At 35.9% G+C, this 12690-nt stretch overlaps 1 protein-coding gene across 1 annotated transcript in view; it reads left to right on the plus strand.

The window, feature by feature from the left end:
* Positions 1 to 5574: 5574 nt before the first annotated feature.
* cacna1ea (calcium channel, voltage-dependent, R type, alpha 1E subunit a) overlaps positions 5575 to 12690 on the plus strand; it is a gene marked incomplete at both ends in the record, with an annotated part of 153942 nt that continues 146826 nt past the window's right edge. Inside the window, one exon of the mRNA XM_081348753.1 lies at positions 5575 to 6050. Within this exon, the coding sequence (XP_081204879.1) occupies positions 5575 to 6050 (476 nt within the window). The remainder of the gene's footprint in view (positions 6051 to 12690) is intronic.

The raw sequence follows: 12690 nt of genomic DNA on the forward strand, positions 1-12690 counted from the left end.
GTTCCAAACCTGTATTAATTTCCTTCTAATATTTTCTAATATTTTTCTAATATTAATATTTTGAAGAAAGTGGCTATCCAGTAGCTGGTCCCCATTGACTTCCAAAGGAGAAAAGTCACTGGGGTACATCAACTGTTTGGTTACCCACATTCTTCCAAATAACTTTTATTTTCAACAGAAGAAAGAAACTCCTTCGAGTTTAAAACAACTTGAGAGAGTAAATTATGACAATTTGAAATTTTAGGAGAACTATTCCTTTAACCTGTTAAGCTTCACCAGTGCGTCGGCGCACTGAAGCGTTTTTTTTTTTATTTAGTTAAAAATTACTATCAGATTTAATGTTATACATTGACAAACTATACATCATTAAAAAGATATAAGACTCAAGTTTCAGTATTTGACCACTATTGTATTCTGAAAAACTTATAGTGACAGTTATGTCTTAATTTGTGTCAGGAGTTATGAAATGAAAAAATGAGTCGATACCTTTGATATGAATTATGCGCGTCAGCCGCTTTCATTCATAAAAAACTCCCGTGCTGTCGTCATGACAGCGATACACAAAACAACGTCCCTCAGGGCTTTAGCTCAAAAATGTGCAGATTTGGAGAAATATTGATATATTTTCATAAGTTTTCATCAGATTTCTATAGACAGGAATAATATTTATTGAATTTATGCCCAAATGCGTCGATGTAATCATTATGAGCGCTGGACGCTGTGATGTATTGTGTTTTCAATCCATACCAACAGCCTGAGGGCGCTACATTCACAATAATAGTCCATTTATGTAACATGAAGAAGAACCATGATCATGTGACAATCCAGGAAGTCTCGAACACATACACAGCTATCAGAGATCGTTGTTACATGCAGAAAAAAGACTTTTTGAAGACAATAAACATGATTGAAATGATATTTGGTTTACCTGTGTTCTTCAAATAATGTCAGGTATTTCCATAATAATAGATTATATTTATAATGTATTGCTAATCGATATAGACTTTATCATTGTGCAGAATAATAAAAAATATATATTTTATGTCTGATTTTTTTAATCTGAAGCGAAATTATATCACAGAAGATTATTTAAAACACTCTACTTACGTTATAAATTAAGTTTGAAGCACAAAAATGGTTTTAATCTCATAAATTGTCGTGTATTGATGGTGTGCTAAGCTAACATGCTAGCTAGCTCTAGGTGCACCTGCCACATATTGCAGTTATCCTTTTATAATTTTTTTCTAAATATGCTTACTAAAATGTTTCATTATTCAAGCAGGGCATTTGATCCAGTTTTTAAATGTTAAGTTAGAACTTTGATAAAATAAATTAGGGATTGAAACCCTATGAATAGCCAGTCGTTAGTAACTATAATGCAGACAAAAGAAATGCATATTTCGAGCCATAACCAGGCTGGAGAGGTGTTAATGTGTGCAGGGGGAGACTGAGACTGAATGGGGCTCGTTTGCACCACAAAACAATAGAGACAATATACTGGATAGATGGTTAGAAGATGGCAATAAACATCAGAAGCATCTTTAACGTCAAATCAAAATAAAGTCAACTGACATGGTCTTGAAAAACATGTAACTAAATACAGAGTTTTGGACTTATTATCTTCAGATTTTAAACATAAAATGTTTAGACATGTGGCTTTAGCTGTAGTGCATTTCTAGATTGCTCCAGTGCCAACTTCAATTTTATTTTCATGAGGATGTTTCATAAAAATTAATTTCTAATAACTTTACAAAACTTTGAAGCTATTTATAACAATTTTTTTTCATTATGACAATAATTAATTCTACATTTACAATAAACTGCCAGGTGTCAGCTTTCAAATGAGATCATACTTGTGCTTTTAGTGCAAAGGGTTCATGAACTGTATCTGTTAATAAAACAACAAAATGCAAAGAGAAAATCACTCACTGCTCTTGACTGAAGTAGCTTTAATAAGTATCAATGTATAATTTATACAGTGAAGTCTATTTTGTTTTATTTTCATATTTGTTCATTTAATTACTTTCTTCAATGCTACTGTTAAATACACCTACTGAAGCTGAAAACATAAAACACTTTATTTAATTTGTATATTAAGTTGTGTATGTGTAATGTGCATCTTTGATCTTAATATTTAATAACAAAGAAAATGATGACAAATATTTTTATCTTCGCCCCTGTCTGCCATTTTTTTATATATGTTTTGTTACCCAAGGCTTTGTTTTTAAAATATGGACATAAGTTTTGGCTGTAATGCTCAGTCGCAAAATAGTAAAACCAACATAAAAAAGAATCGTGATAAAATCGTGAATCGTGATACAATATTTTTGCCATTGGAATAATAAATTAAGTAGCCTATCTTAATTGTACACAATGTTCCTGTTTTTTTTTTTTTTTTTTTTACTGTTTCATGCCATAACAGCAATATTAATATCGGTTATTATCGGTATCGACCACAATTTTCACATCGGTGCATCACTACTTAAGAGTTCAGGAGTCTGCCCATCTGTGCCAACCATAGCATGTTGAAATCCATTTAGGAGAAAATCTATCCCAACCAATGTTAAAGAAAACAAAAACAAGAAGGCATGTGGTTTAAAAGATGGCAAGTAAAATAAAAAGCACATCTGTATGTAATACAGTTTCATTATTGTTTATTATTATCCAGAGCAGCTTACTATAAATAATTTGTGCGACCAAAATCATGTTTTGCGCCAGTAACTGAAAAAGTTAGTAGCGCAAGTGCCACCAGTGGAAAAGGTTAGTGTAGTTCCCTGGAGAAACATTAGACAGAGTTGATCTGAAAACTCCAACACAATTTCTTTTGAACTAGAGCAACCTCTGAGCAATAAAATTTACATAGCTATGTCACTGAGATAATAATATCCACATTTAAACAGGATTTGGCTTTTTTTTCCTACTCGCCTAAGGCTAGCATCATACTATATTTCACCCTTATTAGTGTTTGAGATAATGTTGGATGTGGGCCACCATGGTAAATATAACACCGACACCCCTGCATCCTTCTGCAGCTGTCAACCGCTGCTCCATTTTCAGCTGGGGTTTAATAAGATGCCACACCGCTTCTGCGTAGATTTGCGTGATGAATCACAGAGCTCTGAGCGCAGGATCAGCTTGTATTTTTCAGTCACATTGTTTTATTTGGCCAGTCTTACTAATTTATGCCCTGTCAGCTCTGGCTTCATGGTGTCTCCATGTTAAAGGGGCCAGATGATTAGAGCTGGACGCTGCAAACAAGGTGCAATGAAGAAGAACAGATGCACTGAAAATGTATTTTATTTTAAACTATAAATGGCCAATACTATTTCAGCATTAACAACATTGAATCTATAGAGAATCCTCATGGAAAAATAGGTAATCTGCAATCAAAATTTTTAAGATTTCACGAAATCTGCTTCGCAGGACTGCCAAAGTTAATGTTCAACTATGTGTGTGTGTGTGTGCATTTATCTATCTTTTTTAATTTGTAATTTTTTAAATGGCTGTACAGTTTTTTTTTTTTTTTAAATCTTTCTTACTGGGGGTTTTAGGGCACTGCTTTAGATTAATATTTATTGTGGAAAGTATTACATTTATTTCTTTTCAGGTTTATGCAATTATCATTGCTTTAATAGTGGATATAATAATATAATTAAATCTTTTTCAGATAATATTTTAACATCTTGCTTAAAAAACAATAATTTAATCACATGTTGTTGTTAAAAACATTGTTTTGTAATGTCATGTCATTGCATTTACTGTAGGAAGACTGAGAATTGTGGCCCTCTTGCATTGTTAAATAAACTCTAGATATGTTTTGACAGATTATTTTAGAAGCTAATATGGAGAGGACACAGACATGAATGAATTGTTTAATAACATTCTTTTGCATGATTTGTGACCTTAGTTGGGATTTTATTACAATTTAATTTGTTTATAAGCTGCATAACTGATTCCCTCATTAGGTTATTGTGACTAGAACATTGTCATGATTTTTAAAGGCTGCCATTGTCACTAAATTGTTTTAGAGGCAATGCATTAAAAAAAGCATTGGTGGCAACATTCTTTCTACAACAATTAGGGCTCCTTGTGAATGAGACTGGAGGGAATATCTCATTAAATTAGTGTCGCATTTGACAGTGAATAAGCTACGGATGCTAAAACTCTTTCCCTTGATGCTCCTGGCATATCAAGGCTTTGTTAGTTATTGATATAGTTAGTTGAATAGTAAATGTGTTTTTAAAGTTGACGACCTCATTTGTTTGCATGAACAGAAGATCAATGGTTCTCAACAGGTGAAAAAAATCTATATTCTGATAAATCACGTCTGCTCTCATGCATTTGCAAAATTATCCATTTCCCTGTCAGGTTAATAATTTTGCACATTGGTAGGCCAATTTAGTGACAATATTAAAATAATTTGAAATAAATAAAATTAAAATAATTCCAGAGCTTGCAATTTCAAGAACTGATTGTTTTTCAGGGTTCACACTTTTTTATAACTAATGAATACATGACTGTTCTAGTCATTCGTGATTGTGGGATAAGTACTTTTTTGCTCACAAACAGCAATTTCTACAAAATAAAATATTTTACAGTTAGACAGAAAATAATTATATTCATTATAGATATTTCCATGACCTTTTAAGATTTTATGTTTCACTAAAAAAAGTTTATTTGTTAACATTAGTTAATGTATTAACTAACCTGAGCTAACAGTGAACGTTAACATTTAATCATCTTTGTGAATGTTAGTTAATAAAATACAATTGTTCATTGTTTGTATGGCTGTGTAAAAATATATATTTCTCGATTTTAATCGATTCTCATTTTTATGAACCAAGAAAATCTGTTTTCAGTTGATGAATTAACAGAACTTTGTAGCGTGCCTTCCATCCAATAAATCGCACTAAGCATTGTGCTTTGTTACTTTAGATTTGAAACAAAGTTTCAGATTAAAAATTCTGTCCATTAATTGTGAAATTCAAACAATGAATACCATTTTGCTGCTCTTTAATGTGGCGTGACAGATTCATATAGCGCCTCAGTTCAAGTGAAGCGGCTGACTGCTCAATCACTTTCAACCTTGGAAAGACTTAAAACAACTTGAGAACAATATGTGGTGTAACATTACCTCAGAAAAGCCATTCAATGACCATAAACTCAATAATTAGCAAAAAAATTACTCTAGAGAGGAACATTTTACCAAATAGGCTATATGCACTATATTACATCTTACCTTTTTTTTTTTTTTTTTTTTTTACTGTTCTTCAAAATGTAATGTAGCCTTTGTTTGGATAAATTTGTCAAGTTTTTATGACAGCCACCATTTAAATGTTTATAGTTCAAAACACAAATTTGAGTAGAAATATAATTATGTAATTATAAAGTTAGTATTGTACTTTATAAAAACTTTCTTGTGTACAATTTAAGTGTTTGTAAATAAATCAATTAATTTCAACCTTTAGTATTCTAGTACAATTGACCAATTCTAGTACAATTGGCCCTCTAATTAATTGTCGCCTTTCCCTATTTTCTCTTTAAACAGAACGATGCTGAGAGTCTGGCCTCAGGATGTTGGAATTGGGCACGTGTTCGGTCAGCGCTCAGACCCTCTCTGACCGTAATGCCCTGGCAGTCCCGTCTTTCGGTCAGGGCATGTGTGGCGGGAGCACACCCCCGCGATGTTTCCTCCTCCAGCCCAAGGACCCGGAGAGCTGGCTCAAGCACCGGGGAACCCTGGAAGATGGCTCCCTCTCCTGTTCTCTCCTGGAGCCCCAGAGACTGGCTGACAGTTTCCTGTACCATGCATCTAGTTTCGATACACTTTACGTCCCCCACGCCCACCCGGTGGGTCTGGCACCATCCTCCCTGGATCTGGGGGGGTCATGCGAGGGGGCGGCCGCATTAGGCCTGGACCCCGACATGCCCGTCAGCCCGAATATCATTAACAGGCGCAGGGGGGGACTTATTGAACAACGGGACATCATTAAAGCACATCAGGCGCACAAGATCCAGAGCACCCCACAGGCTCGGCGCAAGGAATGGGAGTAAGTGGCACGTGCATACACACAGCATGCAATTGAATTAGCTCTTTGCTCACTTCGTAGAAGTTTCTTTATTGATAGGCTCTTATTGGTCACACTACTTAAAGAAATACTTCACCCAGAGATGAAAATTCCATGTTTTACTCACACTCATGTCATTCAAACTGGTAAAAATAATACATTTTTAATAATGCTCTGGTTCTGCTGTTTTTGCCATTTCAATGAAGATGCTTCATTTAAGCTTCAAAAAGCACCATAAAATTATAATAAAAGTGGTCCAAATGAGTGGTGCTTTATGTTCCAAGTCTTCTGAAGTCATACGATAGTTTTTTGTGATGAACAGACCAAAATGTAGGATGTTATTCACTTAAAAGTGTTGTTATTAGAGAATTAGAATTATTAGTGTTGTTATCTGATTCACCAACAAGTTGTTCTTTTGTGTTCCATGGAAGAAAGAAACTCATATGGGTTTGAAACCACATGAGGGTAAATAAAAAACGAGTTTAAATTATTCATTTTTGGGAGAATTCCTTTAAGATAGCTATAACCATAAATAGACAGCATCTGCCATCAACATCTGTTGTGGCATTGTGGAGTAACAGTTTACTTCTGTGCCATCATTGATATCTAGTGTTTGAATTCAGGTGATGACATGCTAAGAATCAGCCTTAAAAACTCTTACCAACCCCAAACTTTTGAATTGTAGTGTATGTCACAGTAATATATCAGTCATAAATAAACCTGTTCTCCAGAAATCAGCATCAGTTATTGAAACATGTATCAGTCGACCACTTTCACAGTGTAGGTCAGATTATCATGATTAGATTCTATACAGTATATTTTGGGTTACAAGCCAATATGGAGGGAAACATGGGATTTCACATTCATTGTGTTCCATTGGTGATCCTTATATATTAAAGGATAATTCCTGTATTTAGCAAATTTCAAAGTTCGTTTTCAAAACTGTTCAACTCACCGAGTGGTTAGTGATGTTCGTTGATGTTCCAAAACAAGTAGCGTAGCGAAATACAGTTTCTGTCGTGTTTTATTTGGCATTTTGTAAAATCCCATTGATTTCTGTTGGTGGACTCATTGCTCGTTGATATTAGTGTGCTACCGGAAAAGACGCTTCAGACTCAAATATCGAGCAGAAGTTTATACGTGGTTGTGAGGTATCTGGAAAAAAATAGTTCCACAATAGCAATCATACATTGTGCCGATATATTTGTTTTTAATCATCAACGAACACCACTAACCACTCGGTGAGTTGCACAGTTTTGAAAACGAACGTTAAGGGTTGTTTTAAGGACATGTCCGTGCATGCCCGTAGCCAGCCACTCTGAAGCGGTCAAAGACGATTCTAAACAAGTCAAAAAGTCGAGACAGGACCCATCGTCAAAATTTCTGTGTCCACCACTCTAGTTCATCCAAAACAAACCAGAAAAGAGACTCAAAGTGCTACATACCGGAATTATCCTTTAAACAGTTGGCTTTGTGTGCTTTTGAGGGCTAGTCTTTATCCTCTGCTTTTTTCATTAGGACGGTGTGGGTTTTACAGTTGTTAAACCAGGAGAAAAGGGGGCTGAAAGGAACACTCTGAGCTTACTTGTTATCGCTGCCTTATATAGTACATGTCATAACACTGGGAAATTATAGGTATGTTGCATCAAGAAAGATTTTCTGTAGAGTCATTTGAGTGAAAAGACTATATGAGCAGAATAGAAAAGACTTTCTCTTTAAAGAAGTAACAGTCGCAATGGCTACTTTTCATCTCATAATAATCCATACGAGATATTCTTTATTTTATAGTCTAAAGTTATAGTTTATAGTTATTCTATAGTCTCTTCTTTGATAGACTTTCCGTATTAAAGTCTCTCTATTTAACCCTTTACGTATTAAAGTCTCTCTATTTAACCCTTTACGTATTAAAGTCTCTCTATTTAACCCTTTAAGTGGCAAACTCAGGAACAAAAATTGCATTATGAGCTTTTATCAAATAGGTCAGATGTTCATTAATGGGTGAAGTACATTTTTTTTATTATAATCAATCACTTTATTTGGGGTAAATCAGACCTGCTACCAGTATAATGCAAAATAAAAACTTCTGTATACAGGGTGGGCCATTTATATGGATACACCGTAATAACATGGGAATGGTTGGTGATATTTAAGTCCTGTTTGTGGCACATTAGTATATGTGAGGGGGCAAACTCCTCAAGATGGGTGGTGACCATGACATATACTAATGTGCCACAAACAGGACTTTAATATCACCAACCATTCCCATGTTATTACGGTGTATCCATATAAATGGCCCACCCTGTATACCAAAATATTGAATGTAAAGTTATGTAGAACATGTTTAGACTTAAATTTTAACATGATACACACATTTCCTGTAAAAAATACAAAAAATAAGTGCATGATTTTAAGGGAAAGTTCACCCAAAAATGAAAATTCGGTCATCATTTACTCACCCTCAAGTTGTTCCAAACCTTTTCTGCTGGACATATAAGAAGATATTTAGAAGAATATGGGTAACAATTAAATGCAAGTCAATGTGGCCCATCAACTGTTCTAAAATATATTACTCTTTTTTTTAATTTATTTTTTCATTTCCGTTCAGCCCACAGAAAATGCTTAAATTTGAAAGATTAACAATTACGCTAGATCAGGGGTGAGCAACTAATGTGGTAATTGGTAATGGTAATCACTGATTTATTAATGAATTTTATACTATATAGAAGTAAGAAGTAATATTACAAAGCATTAAGAGGGCAAAAAACAATAGAAGCAGACCAAAGTACATCACCACTGCAGCACTTCCATGTGTTTGAGTGACTAAAGAGAGAGAAAGAGAGAGCTGTGTCTCGCAGTGGACATTGCATTTCTGAAATGATTACCTCTCATTTAGCTTTAAACACATTCTGAGGGGCTATAATGACCCTAACACCCCTGAGACACGCTTACACAGTCTCACAGGCTCCAGATACACTAGATTCCGCTGAGCTGGGCAGCACATACTGTATCAGCTACTGCTTTGTTCCCTGGACCTTTCTTTATTTAAATGCACCCTAGTGCTGCTGATGCTGATGTACTCTGGGACTAAATATTTAAACAGAGTTGGGAATGTGTCTAAAAGGCATTTTATTAGATAGGATGGTGGAGATAAGAGGAAACATCAGAGTGTAATTTAGAAAGGCAATCCAGCGTTAGATTTGTGTAAATGAATGAAGTGCTAATGTACTGTTCCCACAGAATAGAGTATGTGTGGGTTTACCTAGATACGTACTTTGTATGATATGTGCTTATTTAGACTAGGTAAACATGCACCTAGCCTAATTTGATCTATGAATCAAATCTCTTTGACAAAGTAATCTGTTGACCTAGGCCTAATAGGACAGCATAGCACTGTACACACACTGTGCACAGAGAGCTGTTATTGGGGCATTTTGTCACAACGAACTGCATTTCTTTGTAGGGGAATAATGGCTTATTTTATTATTATATTATTCTTTCAGGGGCCCATGGCTTTTTGTAGTCAAGACTGTCTATACATAATAATTTAGATAATATTTTTTGACTATTCACTTAGTTAAGGTTCATGTTTTTCTTCTATATAATACATGGCTCGAATTTTACATTTAGGGAAATATTTTTTTTTACCAATGCAGTGACTTTACCTTAAGCTGTTCATGAGTACAGGGTTTCTCATCCATCTAGCCCTGCTGGATAATTAAGAAGACTTTTCAGCTGTGAGCTTGCAGAGAAGAAAATGAATGGTCCACGCGGGAGGTGGGGGTAGTAGGCTATAAATTCTGGCCTGGACTTGACTGAAAATGCAGTTTGTAAGAGAGACTGCTGCAGATAATCTTTTTCTGGCCGTATATATGATAGAGTGGCTTTTATATGCAGTATAGTCTAGCCTCAGATGTTATGCCCACAAGCCGAATTCTCTAGGATTTCTGTGAGATGTGTGTCTCGCGTTCTTAACGGTCCACATGGAAACAAAGCTGTTGTGATGCCAAACCCCCTTATGGAAGAAGAAAGCAAATGTGTTTATAATAACTGTGACAATGAACGTCAAAAGAATGTGAAGTTCACACCATCATTGTTGCGACATTGTCGCAGTAAACTTGCACAACATTCCTGAATGAATTTCACGCTGATCTGTTATTATGGGGACATTGACTTCACATTTTGGCCAGTGAAAGCTGCTAGACTCCAGACCTTGTGGTCTGGCTACGCGAGTCTTAAACGGTTAGTTTACAAAAAAAAAATTCTGTTAATTACTCACCCTCATGTGGTTCCAAACCCAAGAAACCTTTGTTCATCTTCGGAACACAAATGAAGATATTTTTGATGAAATCCTAGAGCTTTCTGTCCCTCCATAGACAGCTACGCAACTGAAACTTTTGACGCTATACGTTGAAAGGCTCATAAAGAGATTGTAAAACTAATTCATATGAATTGAGCGGTTTAGTCCAAATTTTCTGAAAAGACTCGATCGCTTTATATGATGAACAGATTGAATTTAGGCTTTTACTCACATATAAACATTGATCAGCAAACATAAACAGAAGCTCAACCGAATCTGCTTATCGCACGAGAACAAACCTCTTGTGGAATTTCAAACGTGTTGCTTAAATGCTTGAAATAGCAAGAATGAGTCTGAAATATGGTCAGAATATGTCGAAAATATTATTTTAACCTTTTGCATGATATAGATGAGCAACATTATGTTTTGTGATTTGTTTTCATCCATCTATGAAGCCTGTCATAGCATTTCAGCGTGACTACTGTAAGGTTACATATGAGTCATAGCTCTCGGAAAACATATGCTTTTGTCCTCCTTGAGTTTATATGTAAAAGAGCCTATGCTTTTTCTGTCAACAAACAGAAACATTTCTTTATAGAGGAAAAGGTTCCTTCTCCTTTTTCTCCAGACAATGGAAAGACACATGCTATTTTTGTTCTTTTCAGCCCTTAACATTAAGATGTTGAAGAGAACATTTTCTTTCTTATATTTGGTCCAACTTGTTCAGACAGACATTTAAGTGAACTAACACTGTGTTGCATGACTGTTGTGTGTGAGTGAATGTACTATGTGACTGCGTGGGAGTCTCTGTTCAGTTAAGTAGCAGACAGGAAAAATACTAAGCCTGGGGAAAAAAAGTTGCTGTCACAACACAAGCGTACGACATCATGTGTCATTTCACACACATGCAGAGACAATTGGGCTTCGCAATATGTCTTGCGCTGGGCTATTATTGCCACTGTCTCTACAGATGCCTAATGGTTTGTTGCTGCTCGCTTGGGTTGCGTGATTAAGCACTGTCAGGATAATTCAGCTCATGATGGTAGACAATAGCGCCGGTGCAGTCAAGAGTGACACAATGTTTTCATCTCCCATCTGACTTTACTGTATTCAAGAGGCACAGGTCAAAGGCATCGCCATGGAAACCTCATCGCTGATTGCGCCAAAATCAAAACTCTCGAAAAGTGGATGGAGCAGATCCTCAAGCCTCCATCCCCATTGCCTCCTTTCAAGATCTAATTAAACCTCTCACTCAAACTGATCTTTAGCCCTCATTCTGTGAAGCATGGGAGGCTTTTAACACACTTTACCCAGGCCTTTTCATGCAAGCGTGCAACGTGTAAGCTTGTTGCCTGGAATTCTTGAAGAAGCATAATAATTCCACCATTTAATGTCACTGTATGGTCCTCAAATAGAAAGGCATAGGTATTATTATATTTAGAAGTAGTAATAAAAATATTGTCTGTAGATAATAGACAAGTCTGACGTCACAGAAATTGATTTGACCCTTAGTTTTTGGAGGATTCTATTCTACAAACCACTTGTCTTATGTATGGACTTGGGATGCGGGAGCCTATCCCAGAATTTCAGACAGGGAAACACCCTGGATGAATGGCACCCTGGCTTAGCCCATCACTTTTTATTTTGTTTTATTTTGTCAAGAAACATGAAGATGATGCATTGACTTTTTTTTTTGTGGTAAATGTGAGGAATGTTCCACATATACCACCTCATGGAGTTCTGGAGAAATAAAAAAAATGTAGGCATCCTTTAAGGTATGCATTTGTTGCAGGTCATTTAAAAGGTTATGAGCATTTTCGTTTTGTTTTTACTAGCCAAAGCCAATTTTTACTCACATTTTGTCACGTACTGCTCTGAGACACGAAGGTTGAGGATCCAAATGCAGTTTATTTAATAGGGACAATCCAAACACGTAATCCAAAGTACAGGCAAGGTCAAACACAGGCAGGCAGTCCAATCAAACAAACAGGCAGGCAGGCAGGGAGGGAACACAGGCAAAAGGGTAATCCAGAGACAGGCGAGAAATCCAAAACCAACAGACATAGGACCAGGAAAACGCTTAGAGATGCAGTGTAAACAACTAACAAGACTTCACAGGGAATGACAGAAAGAACCAGGCTTATAGGGTGAGTAAACAAGATGATGAGACACAGGTGAATGTGATCATGGCTGATTAGTCTTGGTAAAGGATTATGGGGAATGGAGTCCGTGGATGTGTGGTGATTGTCCGGGTTGGAGTGCCCTCTGATAGTAATTCCAGGCACTCTCACTGGTGATCGTTACACATTTGGTGTTCAACGGGTT

This window comes from Scardinius erythrophthalmus (genome assembly GCF_964197995.2).
Source record: "Scardinius erythrophthalmus genome assembly, chromosome: 20".
Lineage (NCBI taxonomy): Eukaryota > Metazoa > Chordata > Actinopteri > Cypriniformes > Leuciscidae > Scardinius > Scardinius erythrophthalmus.